The sequence below is a fragment of the Dendrobates tinctorius genome, unplaced genomic scaffold (assembly GCF_039654945.1).
Source record: "Dendrobates tinctorius isolate UK_male_01 unplaced genomic scaffold, ASM3965494v1 ptg000082l, whole genome shotgun sequence".
NCBI classification, from domain to species: domain Eukaryota; kingdom Metazoa; phylum Chordata; class Amphibia; order Anura; family Dendrobatidae; genus Dendrobates; species Dendrobates tinctorius.
Genome location: NW_027361750.1, coordinates 11,521,157 through 11,541,494, shown reverse-complemented (window position 1 = coordinate 11,541,494; position 20,338 = coordinate 11,521,157). Strand labels below are relative to the sequence as shown.

The 20,338-nt window shown below is 44.9% G+C and overlaps 2 protein-coding genes across 3 annotated transcripts in view; one reads left to right on the top strand and one right to left on the bottom strand.

Moving 5' to 3' along the window:
* ARMC1 (armadillo repeat containing 1) overlaps positions 1-10,937 on the bottom strand; it is a 41,505-nt gene extending 30,568 nt beyond the window's left edge. Inside the window, exons 1-3 of one of the 2 annotated variants that reach the window (XM_073583921.1) lie at positions 10,799-10,937; positions 6,272-6,470; positions 17-108 (exon numbers count right to left, since the gene is read on the bottom strand). In XM_073583921.1, coding sequence (XP_073440022.1) covers positions 17-108; positions 6,272-6,433 — 254 coding nt within the window. In that variant the 5' untranslated portion in view covers positions 6,434-6,470; positions 10,799-10,937. Of the gene's footprint in view, positions 1-16; positions 109-6,271; positions 6,471-10,513; positions 10,701-10,798 lie in introns of those variants that run through there. The other variant, XM_073583922.1, reaches the window with a different exon arrangement.
* Positions 10,938-10,991: 54 nt separating this feature from the next.
* The window catches only part of MTFR1 (mitochondrial fission regulator 1), a 42,327-nt gene continuing 32,980 nt past the window's right edge, over positions 10,992-20,338 (top strand). Inside the window, exon 1 of the mRNA XM_073583919.1 lies at positions 10,992-11,134. The gene's annotated coding sequence lies outside the window, so the exon portion shown is untranslated. The remainder of the gene's footprint in view (positions 11,135-20,338) is intronic.

Here is a 20,338-nt window from a genome sequence, read left to right as displayed (position 1 = left end):
ACGAGATGCAACTTACTTCTGAATGATATTTTGCAAGCTCAACATCATTCCCAATTCGCTGCTCATCTTTTCTCGGTTGGCGCGGCATTCTGCTAAATATCGCAAAGCCTGAAATTAAGAGAAAAAGTTAAATGACTAGAGTAAAACAAACAAGTGGTGTAACAATCCAAAACACGTAGCAATTCAGTATAACATAGTAATGGATAATAGATTATGTACTGTAGACAAAAACACTAGAAGTCACATCCCGTTACACTAGGAGGTCACTTCCATTATTCTCCATACTTTCTAATCTTTAGAATACAGCTCAACCAGTGAAATGTGAAGAGTGGAGCAGATATTCCTGACCACCATTAACTAATCTGAAACAGGTCTTCTACTTTTAAAGTTCTGCAGCCCCTGAGAGGCGTATTGTGGTGTTGTTGAAGAATCTTTACCTTCCAGGACATGTTCCAATATGGCACTTCCATTGTATAGAGCTGCCGCAGCTAAATCCATTCCGGATATCAATCTCCGGCCAGGGTCACACGACCGCTTCTCACTCATCGAGAAAATCAACCTGATAATGCTAATCGCACTCTAATCAGATTTTTCTCAAAAGTGGAAAGAAAAAAAAGAAAAAGAAAATCGGCACCTTGTCAACTTATGCTTCAGAATCTCATCTACATGGCGGCTACTGTACAACACACTATCCAAAAATGCAGAATGGAAAGTCTGCTGTGTAGTCGCCACACAGGAAAAAAAATAACCAAACAGGTTTGTACACTCAGACCGACCAAATTATATGGAGCAGGTTCCCTCCTCACCATTTATCTTCAATGCCCCATTTCCCCGCGGCATCACTGAACATGAGTGGACACCTGTGGAATATTTGGAGCCTCTACATTCTGGTGCATTGTATGGGCCCCACAATAGGGACAGACTGAGCGGCATGGCTCCCTCCAATAGCGTACAGTATATACGCATTTCAGAATTGTAAACTCTATAGAGCTGCCAAATTACGCCATAAAAGAAATATATGATGCTAATGAAGGGGTTTTCACATCTCAAAGTAATGGAATATTGATAGGACATGGCACAGCTTTTTCATCATTGGGCTCCGATTTCTTGGACTCTCACCAACCAAACTGGTGGTCCACTACTAAGAAAACTTGTTCCTAAACCCCGAACAGTCTATCTATACTCGCATCCCATGCCGACTCCGTTCCCGCCATGTCGGTACTGTGATCCGGTGGAATGATACGCGATGTCGGCACAGGCATCACTGTCTCCGCCTTTGTACGAACAGAACATGAAGAGGAAGCCACGGCTGCAGCTGATTCTGGACTGCCTCTTTATGTTCAGTTTGTCCGAAGGCAAAGACATTGATGCCAGTGCTGATTGGGCGCCGGGCATCATGTGTCATTCCGCCACATTACTGCCCTGGTAGCACAAGTACCAACACCGCTGGAACAGAGCTGGCATGGGAGTATAGTATAGGATTTATTATTTTATCAGGGGTGAACATTTAGTATTAAGAAGGGGCTGTCCTAGTAGTGGACAACCCCTTTAAATATACAGCAGACACATCGTCCACCATTTTGTCCCCTGCCCAGCACCCCACGGTCACCCAATAGCTCAGTGAACAGCAGCCTTCAAACACATGGAGCAGGCTGCTGGTGGTGGAACGCTGTGAAGGGATAACTCAGAAGAAGGTGCTGCACAACATAAGCTCTGCGGCTGATCGTGTTCAGGATCATTGGGGTCCCAGCCGTCAGACCCCACCGATTATACAATTATGGCATTTACCCACACACCCCTGAATGCACAATCACTGGCTAGTAGACCGGGATTAGATTTCAAGTACCGCCCTGAAGGATTATACAAAGCTAAGCGTTGGCCTTAGTAGTTTCTACATACATCTTATTATGGATGGACTGCCACAATGCCCGGCCCTCCCTGCAATTACTACACTGAGCCAACCAGCACCCACTGTGCCACTTCATGTCCCAGTCTGGGAACAACGCTCTGCACCCCGTACTCAATGTGATTTCCTTGCAGGTCAGCACACATTAGTACTGAGGAGGCGATAGATTCAGAGAGGCTGTTCTTTTTAAAACGTAATTCCGCAAAAGGCTTGCATCGATCGAAAATAATAAACAGCTGCTCCTTACCTTCTTCAGGGTTAACCCTGCCTCGCTGTCCTTGTGTTTTCTGCAGCAGTGACTTTACAGTGCTCATAAACGCTGCAGCCAATCACTGGGCTCAGCGACTGAAGCCTTTTACATCAACAGTGATTGGCTGCAGTGGTTAAGACCACTGTAGATGTAACATGTTGAGCTTAATTTCTATACACTAAAAGTGGCCATAAAGCACTTGAATGTTCAGCTGAGTTGACATTCAAACAATACTGACCCCTATTATTATTTACAGAGCACCACTGACTTCATGGTGCAGTGCTACAGAGGTGTATTGTTTTTTCACTCAAATCCATGTATTTTGGGCTAAAAGTTTGTCAACTGAACATCCATCAGTAAGCAGTAGTTTGGTCATACACCGCCTCTCCATGTTATTCAATTAATGGTGCTATATAAGCATAATAATAAGCTATTCTTTGATAACCCACCCAATATAGATGGCACAAGCCGCTGAACTCAGCGATTATCTGCAATGCTGTCGACATGACGTCAGCGCTGGAGAGAAACCATACAAACTGGAGCAGCGGTGGAGATTTGGGCTTCACTCATTCTGCCTGCGTCTGGTGCCAGTTTGTCCATTTTTTTTTTTTTTGCAACAAACTGCACCGTAGGACACATTTCTGCAAGAAATAGCATATGATCCAAAAAGTGTATGCGGTTAAACCTGGGATACAAAACAGTGGTGTGAACATAGTCCTAAAAAAAAACAAAAAAACCCTGTATTGCGTTATGCAAACGTGTTAATATCCACTGGATGAAAATACAGACCTAGCTGTTATGAGCGGTTAGCTGAGGAGGAAATAAAAAAAACAATACAAGCTAAGCCTCAGAAAACCAAAGAGGTTGGTAACTATGCAGACTGCAGACCCCTGATCCTAACATGCAACTAGCAGCAGTCGTGGAGCGTTCCTACGGTGGTCCTAGACGCCTCGTCCCAACTGGAGAACTAAATAAGCCTAAAGCAGGAAAAGAGGAAAACTAACTGCCCCAGAGCAGATCCCAAAGGAGAGACAGCCCCCCACATGTATTAACGGTGAAAAAAAGATGAAAACACAAACAAAGGCAGGAAAATAGGCTGAGCAAACTATGGGGCCAAACTAACTAAAAAGGACAGGAAAGGAAAGAGACTGTCTGCAGTCTGCCAAAAAACCCTACAAAATCTCCAACACAACTGATAGCAAAATTAACCCTGAAGTCACTAGACTTCTCCCACTATTATCAGCACTCTGAAAAATTCTGAGACAGAGCAAAAAGAGGCCAATCTAATAAGGGACCAAAGAAAGGCAATTTGGCAAATAAGAGTGGAAATTCAGCACAGTCCAGCCGGGCTGGCTGATCACACAAAAAACTGAAGAGACCAACAAGAGCAAGTGTGAACATTAGCAAAAAACAAACTTATCTTAAGATGACTGGAACAGAGCCGAGTCCTAGACCTGAGAAACAGAGTGAATCACCAGCACTAGGATAGGGCATCGGCTGTCTTATATCCAGTCTGATACTCCAGAGATCCAATCATTATCTTCCTCACCAGGTGGCAGATCACTACCACCCAAACCAACCTCACTACCTCCCGTCACCACCAGAGGGAGAACGGAAGGGGAACTCAACTGGTGGAGCAGAAAATGAGCTCATAACACCTAGCGCTTGTCACAACGGGGAGTTTGCTACAATTGGATCCAGTCCAGGGAATCCTGTGTGAGCTCCACAAATTGGACTCGGACAATGTAGCAAACTATCGATGCAGAAAAGAGATATGGCTGAGAGTGTGTATCACCCAGGCCACAGCATACATAGACTGTTAATATACTTTACTTATGAAGTGCTGACATGTTATGTAACTTCACCACTATACATGCAAACCCTAAAATACATGCAAGAGGTGACAGCCCTGCACCAACAAGCTTCCAATCTAAGGGTGCTTCACACTGTGGTTTGGCACCTGTTCATTGGTCTCGTTGACGCCCCGACAAGACGGGATTTGGCCGTATGCACCGACAGGGTCATACACTAATGGTGCCAACAGAGTGAATGTGCGCTCTGCTGTGCATCATTTTCGGCCATATTCACCTACTGGAAACGGAAACGTAAAACGTAATCTACTACATGTGAGTGTCCGCCTCCCGTTGGCGTATACACCCGAAAATGATGCACACCGAAGCGCACATTCACTCTGTCGGCACCATTATAGTATATGGCCATGTCAGTGTATAGGCTGGAATCCCGTTTCGCAAGCCTCGATAGGACCAATGAACGGGTGCCAAAATGCAGTGTGAAAGCACCCTAAATGACACTCAATATTGTGAACAACCTGTTATCAGTATGAAAACCATATACACTGCTCAAAAAAAAATCAAGGGAACACTAAGATACCACATCGTAGATATTACTGAAATATCGCAGCTGAAAATCTTTATTCATTACATAGTGGAATGCGTTGAGAACAAAACATAAAAATGATCAACGTAAATTAAAATGAATATCCCATGGAGGTCTGGATTTGGAAGGATACTCAAAATCAAAGTGGAAAATCAAATTACAGGCTCATCCAACTTCAATGGAAATGCCTCAAGACAAGGAAATGATGCTCAGTACTGTGTGTGGCCTCCACGTGCCTGTTTGACCTCACTACGATACCTGGGCATGCTCCTGATGAGTCGGCGGATGTTGTCATGAGGGATATCCGCCCAGACCTGGACTAAAGCATCCGCCAACTCTTGGACAGTCAATGGTGCAACGTGACGTTGGTGGATGGAGCGAGACATGATGTTCCAGATGTGTTCAATCAGATCCAGGTCTGGGGAACAGGCGGGCCAGTCCATAACTTCAATGCCTTCATCTTGCAGGAAATGCTGACACACTCCGGCCACATCAGGTCTGGCATTGTCCTGCATTAGGAGGAACCCAGGGGCCAACCGCACCAGCATATGGTCTCACAAGGGGTCTTAGGATTTAATTTCGTTACCTAATGGCAGTCAGGCTACCTCTGGCGAGCACATGGAGTGCTGTGCGGCCCTCCAAAGAAATGCCACCCCAGACCATTACTGAGCCACTGTCAAACGATCATGCTGAAGGATGTTGCAGGCAGTAGATCGCTCTCCACGGCGTCTCCAGACAATGTCATGTCTGTCGCATGTGCTCAGTGTGAACCAGCTTTCATCTGTGAAGAGCACAGGGCGCCAGTGGCGAATTTGCGAATCCTGGTGTTCTGTGGCAAATGTCAAGCGTCCTGCATGGTGTTGGGCTGTGAGCACAAGCCCCATCTGTGGACATCGGGCACTCAGACCATCCTCATGGAGTTGGTTTATAACCGTTTGTGCAGACACATGCACATTTGTGGTTTGTGGCCTGCTGGAGGTCATTTTGCAGGGCACTGGCAGTGTTCCTCCTTGCACAAAGGCTGAGGTAGCAGTCCTGCTGCTGGGTTGTTGCCCTCTTACGGCCCCCTCCACGTCTCCTGGTGTACTGGCCTGTCTCCTGGTAGTGCCTCCAGCCTCTGGACACTACGCTGACAGACACAGCAAACCTTCTTGCCACAGCTCGCATTGATGTGCCATCCTGAATAAGCTGCACTACCTGAGCCACTTGTGTGGGTTGTGGAGTCAGTCTCATGCTACCACGAGTGTGAAAGCACAAACAACATTCAAAAGTGATCAAAACATCAGGCAGAAAGCATTGGTACTGAGACGTGGTCTGTGGTCCCCTCCTGCAGAACCACTCCTTTATTGAGTGTGCCTTGATAATTACCAATAATTTCCTTCTGTTATCTATTCCATTTGCACAACAGCGTGTGAAATTGATTGTCAATCAGTGTTGCTTCCTAAGTGGACAGTTTGATTTCACAGAAGTTTGATTTACTTGGCGTTATACTCTGTTGTTTAAGTGTCCCTTTATTTTTTGAGCAGTGTATAAAGGCCCTGAATAATCAGTTTTCAGCAAAAATCTTTAGCATAAAAGTGTTTGAAGTGTCACAAAATTTCAAGCTGGAGAGCATTTCCTGCGATGGTGCACGGCAGCTGAAAAATGTGCCAAATTCAGCAAGAGGCGCACACAAAAGGCCGTTCTTAATGAATTGGGGCCATAGTTTTTGCACTCACCAGAAGAGCGGAGTAAACAACTGGAGGACTGGGATGGTCGAGGAATAGGATGAGGCCCGGCAGGCAGCCTTGGTCTTGTACAATGGCTCGGCGGTTTAAAGGATCTGAAGCCAAGTCTCGCAGCTGATTGACAACCGCTAATGCGTCAGGCTCCCCGCTCATTTTCAGATGATGTCTTTATGCCATATGCACAGAATACCTTAACAAGAAAAAGAAAAAAAAAGTCAAAATACAATTCTCAGGTATTTCACTCTTGATGATGGAAAAGCTATCTATATGATGATGTGCAATTGGTGAAAAACAGGATGCATGTAAAAAAAAAAAAAAAAAAAAGAAAAAAAAAAAAAGCAGACTAAGTTTCTTGCACAACTCCCTTGAAATGGCAGCCCCATATTTTATATTGATCATTCATTGAGAATTAGGGCTATATCTTCTGGGACCCAAACCATCTAGACCGATCTGCGAGGCTTCCACCCCCATATAAAAATGCATGCATGGATCCGTGTTCATAAGGTAGCCAGGTATGATGGCTGTCAGGGGCCAAAGCTGTGTGTATGGACAGTTTATACATAGCCATTACACTGTTCTGTGGTTAGTTTCTTCTGTGGTTTTGATCAGTTTCATCACAGTTTGGTCAGTGTCAGTTTTACCATCAGAGTGTCATTAGTTTTTCTTGGATTAAAAAAAAAAAAAGAAAAAAAAACAGAGAGGATTTTCAAGCTTCTTCTAGCAAACAGTCCCGTGAAAAACAGAAAGCGCAAGGATGGAATCCGAGTCCTGTCTGATTTTTTCACGGACCCATAGACTTGCATTGGTGAATATCGGACAAGTCTAAGTTAATAGCGACATAGATTTCAATTTTGATCCTCATAAAATATTCCTTCTACAACACAGAATTACATGACAAACAGCCCCCCCTAACTTTTCACAAGAACGTTTTATATTGTTAGCAGTTAATAAGACAAACATATAAAATTGGTTATAGAGTCGGGCAATTTGTAAATCATTGTGCTGCTGTCAGATGTAGAGGCAAACAACAAGATATCTACAAATGTTGCATTTGTCAGTACGGATGAGCAAAAGGATTCCAAGTACCCTGGTCCAGAGTCCCATTCAGGCCTCCAGAGCAGCTGGACCAGCGCAGTGCTACTTTGGGGCAGGCGATCCTCTGCGCCTCCATCTTTTACTATGGAGCCCATGATGTCATGCAGCAGGACTGAACACAGCCCTGGTGCAGCTGCCACAAAAGACCAAACTGGACCCAATATTACGGTTGTTGGAATCATTTTACTCATCTCTATCTGATAGACCTGGGTTTCCCACAGAATGGACGATTAGTGAATAGTCCAATTTTTCAGGGCTGCCAACCACAGGTTAGAGGAGTACAGCAGATGCAGTTCACATGCCATAAATTTGTGGGTGGCAGAAACAAGAGCCTTAAAGAGTCCATACAGATATGAAGAAAGTTGGTGCCATCTGCCACTCTTAGAGGAATCGGCCATGTGTGCATGATGTTGGGATGGGACGCAGATGCCAATGAACAGAAGTAATCAGGAAAGCTGGATTTTAACATACTTGATCACTACCAGACATGGGCTTCACCTACATCTCTCTGACTTATATCGGTCAACAAAATGACAATACATGCATGCTCGACTGAGGAAAGTGTGCATGTGTATGGGGTAGTCGGAGAAAATAACTGTTCTTCTAACAACTTGTTTATGTGCATGGCTACCTTTTATGGGACTCGTAAGTCGCTGACATGGCCGCTTCTGTATCTCAGTGAAAACGGTCATGAATTATGGTTATATGGCACAAGTGAAACTTTATAAGCTTTATATTTAGAAACAGAGTTAAGATAAAGGGGTTTGCCAGGGATCGGCCAATAATATCAGGGAAGTGCAGTTGTCTGGCGAGTGCCGCGTTCCCTTCTTTGCTTTCCGGTCACAACGCGGTCCCAACCAAATGCCTGGCACGTACAGCAATGCCTGGCTACCAATCAGGGGAAAGTTGCTGCGACCACTTCAGATGCGAACCACCGCAAATCTGGTTTTGATGATTTTCCTAAGAACAGGCCATCAATAACATTCTACAACACACAAGGAAATAATTTCTTTTGAGGCAAGAGAAAAAATACAATTGAATGGGATTTCATAAACTTTACCTGGCCAAAGGGATAAAGGAAAAAAAGACCGCAATCCACAGATATTCATCCCTAGTTAGTGCTGAACGAACGTGCTGGGATAAGGTGTTATCTGAGCATGCTCGGGTGCTAACCCAGTGACCTCGGCGTGCTCAAATAATAAGCTTGAGTTCCCGCAGCTGCATGTCTTGCGGCTGTTCAGATGCAAAACATGCAGGGATCGCCTAACAAACATGCAGCCGTGGGGAGTAGAACAGATCACTTGAGCATGCTGAAGACACTTAGCACATGAGCATGCTCAGTTAACACCTAATCCCAGCACTTTCGCTCGTTACTAATCCTTAGTATTTACTCAGTCGCCCATTTCTTATGGCTTCCAGCCTTCTTTGCTTAGCTCCAGTCCTCATCTTCGAGGGACGCATGTTGACATGGAAATGCAACTTTAGTAAAAATCCCGAGTCTCTCTGGCACAGAGACTCACTGAAGCCTTGCCACAAGGGACTGCACTAAGAGTCGCACTCTAAGTTACAAAGTCCAATAGGAATTACCTAAAGTCTTACAGGAACCTTAGGCCATGTTCCTGTGTGCAAAAACAAAGCTTTGTTTCTTCCGATGTAAGCACCAAAGTATTCAATAGCAATCTGCTCCGATTATAGTGGTCTTGTTCACATTAACGCCTATGTCATTGAGGGGTCTGCAGAATTTGTAGACAATCCTCAGTTATGTCAACATACAGCACCAGAAATCTCTCGTGTAGTTCTACTTGGCGGATCCGCAGTGACGTGTCCGATTGTAATGAACAGGACAGATGTGTGGTTTAGTAATGTCGTTGGCAGCAGTCACCTTGGATGTGGCAGTCGTCGTATAACCCCTTTAAGGCACTATAAGCTCAGTAACTGCCTTTGGGACCACCACTGAGCCTCGTGGAGACTGAAATGCTCATGCTGTAAGGGACTAATTGAAGAAAACATCTGATTTCATACTACTTAACCCCACGATGCATCAGTCAATAGCAACCACTGCCTCTAAGCATAGGGGGCCCTCTCTGTCACCCCCATCACCCCCCTATAACACAATTACAACAATCTCATGGCTTGCTATGGCATCCATAAGCCTAATTACGGACCCCGATTTTGCCGTGGACGAAGTCTTTTAGGCCTCGCCAAGAGGAAGAGAAGCCGTGCAATATATGGTGCAAACTCTTTATTATGTTTTATTTAAGCCTAATGTGCATGAGACCAAAAAATCTTTTTCAAACTGGACACATAGATAACGGACGGTGGATTTCATCCATAATCTAGTGTGTAGCTAGGCAGTCGATCTATCATTAATGCCAGCCACTGATGGGGTTGCCTAAGCCTCTTTCTTCAGGAGGACACTGCTCCCACCCGCCTGATGATTGGGGGCATTGAGGTCCTGAAGAATGACCGTTTGGTCCAGCAGCACGGTTGTGCAGCTGGTACTCTGTGCACTTTCCGATGCTGCTAGCAGAGGCAACATTAAAAAAGCGCAAGAATCCAGCAAGATGTAGAGCTTGCAAGCATGCATCCCTGGCGTAAAATTGCAACCTCGCTTGTTTTTACAGGGATGCTGCAATTTTACCCATTTACGGTATTAACCCTCTAAGAGGTTGGCCACATGTCATTCCAGGAGAGCACCTCTGAAGAGTTAACCTGCCGACTGCTGAGAAGTAGCTCAGAGCCTTCTCTCTGCAGCATCAGATAAGAGCAGGCAAGGACTGTGCCTCAGTGCAGCGCTTACAAGCTCCGTAGGAAAGAGCTTTCAGGCACTGCGCATGTCTAGCAGCACTGGTCGGTAACCTAGACAACGAGCAGTAAACAAAATCTAAAATGTTTGCATTCACAAGCACTTTCCAACAATACCCAGGCATCGATGAGTGGTGGCAGTGGGGACCCCGGCTGGATGTGGGTCACAGTTCTGCCAATTCTTCACTCTCCCTGGAGATCAGATCTGACCGTGCACGGTTACGGGGGATCAGAATATGGCTAGTCCTACAGGCTGGGCGACTGTCAGGATCCGGCCGTATAGACCAGGTGCACGGTGTATACAGCCCCATATTCCACACCACAAGCCATTACCTGCCCCATGGCCATGCGTGGGCTGAGGAGTGGCAGCAATGGTGGCAGTGTGTACCCTGCACAGCCGCTCACTGACTGCCACCTGCTTGAATAGGCGCCATTCACAAGGCACCAGTGCCCCAGTCACCGTCCCAGGGGCCATCCCTGCATGTCCTGGAATGTGACGTCAGCAGTCACCCAGCCGCAGGCAGCCCGGTAACGGGCCGTACGTGACCCTGAGAGCACCCCGCACGCCATGTTTATAACCTTCCCACACGGGTGAACACCAAACACCGTATCACTCACCGACTCCACGTCCGGGCCTCTATCGTCCAGCCGCGGTCTCACCTTCCGCAACGTGACCCTGGAATTGGCTAAACCCCGTCCAACGCTCCAATCATCAGCCTCGTTCTAAACGCACGCTGTGATTGGCCAGCACACAGACAGCGCTGTCACCAGCCGCCATGTTTAGTGTGGGCGGCTCAGAGGGATCTAAGGCATCGTAGTGCTGGCAGATCAGTCACCGGCAGCAGTGTGGAGTCACGTTGGTGACGTAGAGAGAAGTTGCCGCCGCTGAAGCTGAGACCGGGGTCCGTGCTGTCACCGGGACGCACCGTATGTGAGAGACTGAACCGGCGGCAGGTACGTGCGAGTGCGGCTCATGGCCGGAGTCAGCGCAGTGTGAATGGCGCCAACTCTCACAGCTGGAGTCAAGGTCACAGAGTCTGGCGGCTGGACACCGGGCCCCGCTGTCTTGTCAAACAGAGGGGCCCTTAGCCCCCTACTGCCTGTAGCTGGGGGCATGGACAGGGCGCCCTCTCCAGGCCTGCAGGCGTACTGCGCATGACATGGACTAAGTGCAGATGTGGAGGAGGAGCTGGCATGATGGCACTTGTAGTTCTACAGATGTGCTCTACTAGACCCCTTTCACTGTATGTAGCAGTAGATGGTGCCGGACTGTGCCCCAGTATGTGTCCGTGGGGCGGTTGTTGTTTCCTCTGGGAGATCTTGCCCCTGTGCGCTGTTTGCCCCGCAGACATCCTGTCCGTTGCCTTCTGGCCGCTCTTTCCATCCGTCCCATAGATCAGTTTTCCATCTTTTTGCGCCTATCGTTCATCCCAGCCCACGCCTCCGTAAAGGTTGAAAACAAGCAAAACACAATTGGACACAGAATAGAAATGGAAGTTCTCGTATTTTTCACCGGTTCCGTATCTGTAGCCATTTGCATATGTGCATATATTTAAATAACATTTTTGCAGACTACTTTTTATTGTCCAGATCTGGAGCACCGACAGAACGGACCCAAACAAAAAAGGAAACGTAAAGCTTCCTCTAATGTATAACGAAACGTTGTTCTTTCCTCCATAAGATCAGAAATAAAAACTGCTGTAGAAACGAAACCTTACTCCAGTAGATCCGGCCCTGATGCCTCCGCGGTTCTTTATGGCCGGTCAGAAGTACAAGGCACGTGCCGTCCTGGGGCAGCGCCGCTCAGCGGTGGGAGCCAGGACACCATCTGTGGCCCTGTCTGATCACCCGGACGAGCCTGACTGCCCCATAGGTACATGTGACGCTGTCATGCTCCGGTTGGGAGACCCGTGGCCATCTGCATCATCTGCATGAGCCCTTAGATTCTGCCGCATTTATTATATTCTGTAACTTTTATGTTGATCTGGGAGTTGTTCAGTCTCTTGTTTTCCTGCAGCAGATATTCTGCTTGTTCTGCACTGTAGCCATCGCGGCGTTCATCCCTAGCTCTGTCCCACCCTGTCTGCTATTGTGAAACCAGTGTGTCATGGCCGTCCTGACTGACGTTTTATTAGCTGTTTTTTCTCGCCTTTGTACGCTTGTGCTCTCTTGTTTACGTTTGCAGTAATATTAGAGGAAAACTCCCAGGAGAGCGCGCAGTCGCCTGTCAGTACCGCCTTCCTGGGGTTGAGGCGCGGGTAGTGGATTGGCAATTATTTGGGAACTGAAAGTGATAGATTCTGTAGACAGAGGAAAAATGGCAGCCAGCACCTGCACCGTGCATTGCTGGGGGAAACCTGGAAACTCCTCTGTTTGGGGGGCCGCGAGGACTTAAGATTAAGATCCTCTGGTCTAATGTGTATGCCAGGGCCCGTAGACTTCAGTTTTCCTGGCATATCAGTGGGTTACTTGTGTTTAATCTTCCCTTTGATGGCATTTCAAGGGTATACAGCTAGATGGGGGCATCCAATGAGTAGCTTATTGCCAGGGGACTCCTAACGAAAAAGATTCAGCGTGGACAACATTATTGTCATTTTTAGTAATGTTTTATATTAGTTGTTACATCATAAAAATGGATCTGCAACACAGCGGATACTACCAGAGCCCAGTGACTTAGGCTGTGTGCACACACTGCGGATTGTCCTGCGGATTTATCAAAAACTGCAAGTAAATCCGCAGTTTTTCTGCGGTTTAGCCTGCGGGTTTCCCCTGCGGTTTGACAGCTGTCATGGAGCAGGTGCCACACCGCAGCGGAATCCGCACAAAGAATTGACATACTGTGGATTTGAAACCGCAGCAAATCCGCGTGGAAAAATTTGCACTGTCTGCACAGCGGTTTTCATTTTGCATTGATTTTAATGGTACTGTACAATGCAGCAGAATCTGCAGCGTGTGCACACAGCCTTACAGTACGGTCTGTTGGGTTTTGCCGAACTATTTTTCATTTTAACCAAAACATATAGATCTTTTTTCCTGTTGGGTATAATCAATTCTGTAGCAAAGATGTAAACCAAAAGCCGCCATATAATGTAGATGCCCCCTCTTTCTCCACCTGCACATTCGTACATGTGCACTCAGTAGTGGGAGAAACCCGTGGCCTATTTCCATCCAATATGTCTAACCCTTCTTTCTCACATCTGCCTTTGGGAGGGCTGTTACTGCCGCTGGATGGGTGGTCAGTTCTACCGAAAACGTTGAATTTGGCTGACGCTCATCTACTGTGAATGGTTTTATAGAGAGCAGGTTACCAGTCCTATATACGGCAATGCACAGCAGGAGGGGGAATGTGGCTGACATTATTGCCCCACCGTGCAGACTTTGGCTGCTGTCACACACCAGTATTAACAGCACAGAAACAGGAACTCATCAGGTAAAAGCAGGAGAATATTCTTAAAACAAATCTCTTCTTCTGATGCGATTAGTTGTCCTTTTAGCAAGCTGTACGTAGTCCTGGTTCTGTCACTGTGTCATGTAGCATTGTAATGTCTGTCTGGTCAGGTATGTTCTTGTCTCGTGAGTTGTATATGCAACATGCCTGGAATTCCGGCTGTCTTCCCCTCGTAGGATGGATCAAGTTTTTCTAGAAGCATTAATTTTTTACAGTGATATCACAAAACTTACTAAATGACGCCACTTTAGGCCTGTTTCACACTTCCGTTTTTGACCATCAGTCAAAATCCGCCAGTTTTTCAAAAAAACGGATCTGCCATTTTTTTCGGCTGATCCGTTTTTTTCCCCATTGAGTTGCATTACCGGCGGATCTTGACGGATGGCCATCCGTTGGATCCGTTTTTTTGCGGATCCTCCAAATTTTTTGCATCCGCCAACATGCCTGGACGGACCCTGCAACGTTTTTTTTTGCTGCAGGATCCGCATTTTACAGTGCGCATGTCCAGAGAAAAGAAGTCAGCCAGGAATTTAACCCTGAAATCCTTTTTGGCGGACCAAAAAAATTCTCTCTCTCCCGGGCAGCGGTTCCTTTAAAATTCTTTATTCGGCGGATCCATCAAAAAAACGGATCCGGTGGCTTCTGTTCACATCAGTTAGGAACGGATCCGCTTTCCGCCTTTTTGTTGGATTTTGACTGACACAAAAAACTGAAGTGTGAAACAGGCCTTAGGCTCGGAGCAGACAACGCTATATTCTCTCATCCGAGAGTCTGGTCGATTATGCAAATCACAGAGTGTGATCTGATTATCTCAGATGAGGGAAAGATGGAGGAAAACATTTCTCCATACGCTCCATTCATTGGGTCCTTGGAAATTGAATTGCACTCAAATGTCATCCAAGTGCAGTCTGATGGTTTCCACAGACTCACTGACATGCATAGCTGAATATCTGATTCAATTCGGTCCGAGGAAAAAAATCTGACATATGCACGACCCCACAAAATAAAATTGGTCCAAATGCGATACAATGTTTTAGAGGATCACACTGGGATAGAAAATACGGCCATGTGCACAAGCGCTAACAGTGACCAGGTGTGTCAGGATGTGCACATAGTGTATGACATGTCGCCATGGGCCAAATGCTAATGATAGTGCATTGCACCATGCAGCTGATTAGTGAGGTGAGACTAGTCACATCGGTGGGGGGTGAACAAAATACAGTAAACTATAGGAGCCCTTTGGACTTTTTAGTAACTGAGCAGTAGATACTTTCAGACGAGGTTCAGTTTTTGGTAAGGCGAAGTTCACACCTGCTGTGTTCTTGGCTGAGCACTGGTTTTCTGCCATAGTTCCTGGAAAACAGGATTCCAGCAGCGCCATGCACTATTATGAGCCACAGACTCCCTTCAGTCACTGGCTGGCTCCATCCTGGCAGTATTCGTCTTTTTTCATCAGCCTCATATGGAGAGCTCTGGATGTGTGTGCTGGTAACCCTTCGCTGCTCACTGGCGTGCCGGAAGCTGTTCTTTCTGGGCTTCTTGCTGTTCCTCTCTGTCGTGGATATCGTACAAAGGCCCCGATTCATAAAGCAGTTTTCGCTCATATTCTGGTTTGAAAAGTTGCACAATTTTTGCTTAATGCTATGTGTTATGCCAGTTCTGGCAAGCTGCACCAGCTTTTAGCAAAGTGAGTGAACCTCAGGCTGGACGATCAGGACTTGACAATTTCATCAGAATTTACGCCAGAAATGTGCCCCATTCACTGGCTTGAGTGTTACCTTTCTAGCGGTGGTACATCGTGGCTGAAAGATGCATTAATTAAGAGAATGAGCGCCTATTAATAAATTTGATACGTCTTATGCCAGCGGAAACGTCAAGAAGACTGGTCTGCAACACGCAAATCTTGATGAATCCAGGCCAATGTTTTGTTTCTGTCATATTCCTGTGGTCAGAATACCTGTGCAACATGTTGCCGTGCCACTTTACTGTGCGTGATCCCTAGGAACGCTGGTTTCATGACAATCTTGCAGTGTAACAGGCTGATCACCTCGAAGAACGAGCGTGTTGCACATTCACAGTCTGTAGGCTCCAAACCAGACTTGCATCACTAAGAACAATGGCAGCCTGTCCACAGAGAGCCTTCTACTACAGATCACCTCTGAATCGCGATCTGCTTGTGTGAACAGGCTATTAAATGACTGCCGATATGTCAGTATTTACTGATTTGCGGTTACTTAATGCTGCAAGGTCATGTAAACGCCACTGTGAGGCTGAACGCGGCAGAAGATGAGCGGTCTCTTTCTAAACTAGTTATTGGAGAAAGAGTCTACACCCCTGTGAGTCATAATAGTTTCCTCATACGCCCTGCCGGATTCATCATATACAGAGCCCCAGTCACTGAGGGTTTTCAGTGTAGTTTTTTACAGTCATAATTCATAGATATGTCACATACAGTGACATGTAAAAGAATGTGCAAAATTCCTGTTATTGTGAACAGTTAAGCGACTTTAAGATGAAATGATCTCTAAAAGGCCTAAAGTTAAAGATTACACACTTCCTTTGTATTTTAGGGAAAAAAATAATCTTTTATATTTTAAAAATTACAAAAATGAAAATCCTCAGATACAAAAGTTTGGGCACCCTGCATGGTTAGTACCCAGTAGCACCCCCTTTTGCAAGTATCACAGCTCATAAACACTTGTAATCAGCCACTCTTTCAATTCTTGTTTGAGGGATTTTTATCCATTCGTCCATGGAAAATTCTTCCAGTTCTTTGAGATACCTGGGTCGTGTTGCATGCAGTGTTATTTTGAGGTTTAGCCACAGATTTTTAATGATGTATTTTCAATGATGTTCAGATCAGGGGACTGTGAGAGTCATTGTAAAAACTTCAGCTAGCGCCCTTTGAGGTAGTGTATTGTGGATTTTGCTGTGAGCTTAGAATCATTATCAATTTGTAGAAGCCATCCTCTTTTCTACTTCAGCTTTTTTTTACAGATGATATGTTTGCATCAAGAATTGGAATTGATATTTCATTGAATCTATTCTTCCCTCTACCTGTGAAATGTTCCCTGTGCTTTTGGCTTCATCACAAATCCAAAGCATGATTGATCCACTCCCATTCTAAATGGTTGGAAAGTTCTTTTCCTGAAATTCTGTGCTCATTTTCTCCACATACAGCTCTGGCAAAAATTAAGAGACCACTGCACAGTTTTATAAAAATCATCTTCTCTACATGTCTGACAGCCATTCCATTACAGTGTCAGTTGAATTCCAACCAGAGTACACCTCATTCTACTTAATGTGCTTCTGATTAGGTGATCACTGGAACCAAATCTTACTTGACGAAGGAATGTATAAAAAAGCCCTGCTGTGGTGTTCACAATCCTCTTACAATAGGACAAGCTGGATGGCAAAACAAGTGCTAGTAATATCCCAAAAGTAGTAGGAATGAAAAAATAACTTTTAACCATGTCAAAGGAGTTGAAAAGAAAAGTCTTGAGTAGGGAAAGGAAGGGCTCAATTCTGGCTTTACTAGCAGAGGGATGCAGTGAGCATCATGTTGCCTCCATCCTTAAAATTTCTAAGACAGCAGTCCATTACAACAAGGTCAAGCAGCAGACATTAGGGACAACAAAGCTACAGACCGGCAGAGGGCGAAAATGACTGCACTGCACATATATTAAGACTCCCTTTAAATTTTTGTGCCAAGAGTGGGAAAAGGTCACCCAAAAGCAGTGTGAAAGACTGGTGGAAAGCATGCCAAGACACATGAAATCATGTTTATTTCACAAAATATTGATTTCTGAACTCTTCCTGAATTAAAACATTAGTATTAATCTCTAAATGATTCTGAGCTTGTTTTCTTAACATTATTTAAGGTCTGCTAGCACTGAATTTTTTGTTCTGTTGACCATCTCCCATTTTCTGAAAATAAATACAAAATTTAGTGCTTGGAAATTCGAAGACATGTTGTCAGTAGTTTATAGAATTAAAGAGCAATTTAAATTTTACTCAAAAATATACCTATAAAGAGAAAAATCAGACAAACTGAACATTTTGCTGTAGACTCTCAATTTTTGCCAGAGCTGTATACCTTTGATTAATGTGGCCAAAAAGTTATATTTTAAACTCATTAGGCCGCAGGACTTGTTTCCAAAATGCATCAGCTTGTTTAGATGTTCGTTTTCATAGTTTTGATGCTGAATTTTATGATGAGGACACAGGAGAAGTTTTCTTCTGATGACTTTTTGATTAAGGCCATATTTGTTTAGGTGTCTCTGAACAGTACAACAGTATACCTCAACCCCATAATCTGCTAAATCTTTCTGAAGGTCTTTTGCAATCAAGCAGGGGTTCTGATTTGCCTCTCTAGCAATCATACAAGCAGCTCTCACTAAAATTTTGCTTGGTCTTCCAGGCCTTATCTTGATCTCCACTGTTCCTATTAACTACCATTTCTTAATTACATTTCGCACTGAGGAAAGGGCTTTTTGGAAACGTTTTGCGATCTTGTTATAGCCTTCTCCTGCTTTGTGCTCCTCCACCATTTTCATTTTTCGAGAGCTAGGCAGCTGCTTAGAAGAATCCATGGCTGCTGTTATTTGGCACAAGGTGAAAGGAGGCTGGGTTTTTATAAACTGTGAAATTTGCATGACCTGGCCTTTCCTAACGATGATAGTGAGCATGTCACAACCCTAACAGGCTAATTAAGGTCTGAAACCTTGGCAAAATTATCTGAGCACACAAATCTCCAAGGGTGCCCAAACTTTTGCATCAACCCATTTTCCTTTTTGTAATTTTTAACATACTGCTGGCAGTTAATAAAAAGTTTGACCTATGAAGTAAGTCACTATGGGGCAGAAGGTTGCGATCTTCATATTCTCTACTATAGCAACTTACTTCACAGGTAAAACTTTTTTATTAATTGCCTCTAGTTAAAATCTTATACATCTTGCATCTGGGCATAAATCCCAATTAAGCAATAATGGCAATCAGCCCTCCTGGTTCTCAATTAGTGTGTTAGACATAGGAGTTTAACTGTTTAGGGTCCTTTGCATCTGAACGTTTTTGAACATGCCGGACCTCTGTTCCATTCAAGACAGGCCTATTATCAGGATACCTGGGGATCCCTGCCTTCTGACCACCATCAATCAGCTGATTATCCCCTATCTTTTGGAGAAGTGTAACTTGCTACTTTGGGAATAACCCTTTAAGTTCATTTTCATGTATGCTGTGAAGAATCTTGTGTTTAGTATCAGTCTGTGCATTATTGTATTTCCTTGTACGTGCCTTTAACATTTCTTAATTTTTTTCTCTTAATTATTGACCTAACCAAAACCGCACGTGTCATACCCAGTGATCGCTGTGGTTGAGAATGACACTGAGGTGTTTGTTCTGTCGAAAACTAAATAAAGTGTAGATGTGTAAACAAAAGATCTTAGTAGCTACTTTTACAGATGGCTATCACTGGCTCCCCTAATGTACGGAGCATAAGATCTGATTCCCGTCTATGGAGTGGCAGAACTTTTACGTATTTGTAAATCTGCAAAGTACTTGTAAGAACAAGGAAATTTTCAATTTACTGTTATTAAAAATCCTCCCTATGGTTAAGAATGGAGGGAATTTTCATTTTAATGCGTAGAGCTTGTTAGCCAGGTTGTAGTCACTCTGCAGTTTGTTAGCGGTGGCCGGTCTAGTAGGCAAGGAGCGCAGCGCTTGTAAGATCGCTGCTCTGTCCAGCGTCAGTCACCTGCGACCCTTCAGTGCTGCCAGAGGCAGAGGTGCATTTGTTAGCAGCATCAGAAAGCACGCTATATGGGCCTGTCATGCAACCAAGTTTCTGCCCAAATGATCAGCTAATCAGGAGCACGCCATTCTCCTGGTGAGCAGGAATCCAGGAGGCAGGAACGTTCTGTGCTCCTGATGACATGATGTCAGAGCTATATGGATAAATGTGTCGTGCGACACTGAAACCATAAGGTGCAAGTAACATTGGCTGGCAACCACACGACAATAGCAACAGTGGATGTCATGAATTTCTATGGTCTTGGTCTCGAGTTGGGCCTGCGCCATCCTGCACCAGGCGCAAACATTTCCGAATATGTTGAAGTTTCTGTTGTTAGTTTCTCACTGGTCACTTGTCATAGACTTCAACTTGACTGTTTTAAGTATAGCAAAATCGCAGCTCTAAAATAATCGCGTGACGGCAAGTCAACAGATGTTTCTGTCCTTTATGAGAATTACTGTTGCAATAATACAACCCCTTTGAATCTCAGACATCATGGGCCTCCTACATAAAAACTCTTCTATTTAAAAGAAAAAAGGTGTCAAGATTTTTTTTTAAAATTTTTTATGATTGAACTGAATTAGTAATTTGGTTCTCTGTGGGGTTAAAATTTGACTAAAGCCCATTTTCATTAGTGCTTTGGATCAGATTTTCATCAGTGTGTCAGTTTTTGTCATCAGCGTTTCATCGTTTTTATTTATTTTTTTTATGTACATGAAGGTTTCTCAACTTCTCCTATTAAAGGGAACCTGTCACCCGTTTTGGCCACTATAAGATGCGGCCACTGCCTTTCAGGGCTTACCTACAGTATTCTGTAATACTATAGATAAGCCCCCGATCCAACCTGCAAGATAAGAAAAATAACTTTTATTATACTCACCCGGGGGGCGGTCCGGTCCGATGGGTGTTGCAGGCCCGGGTC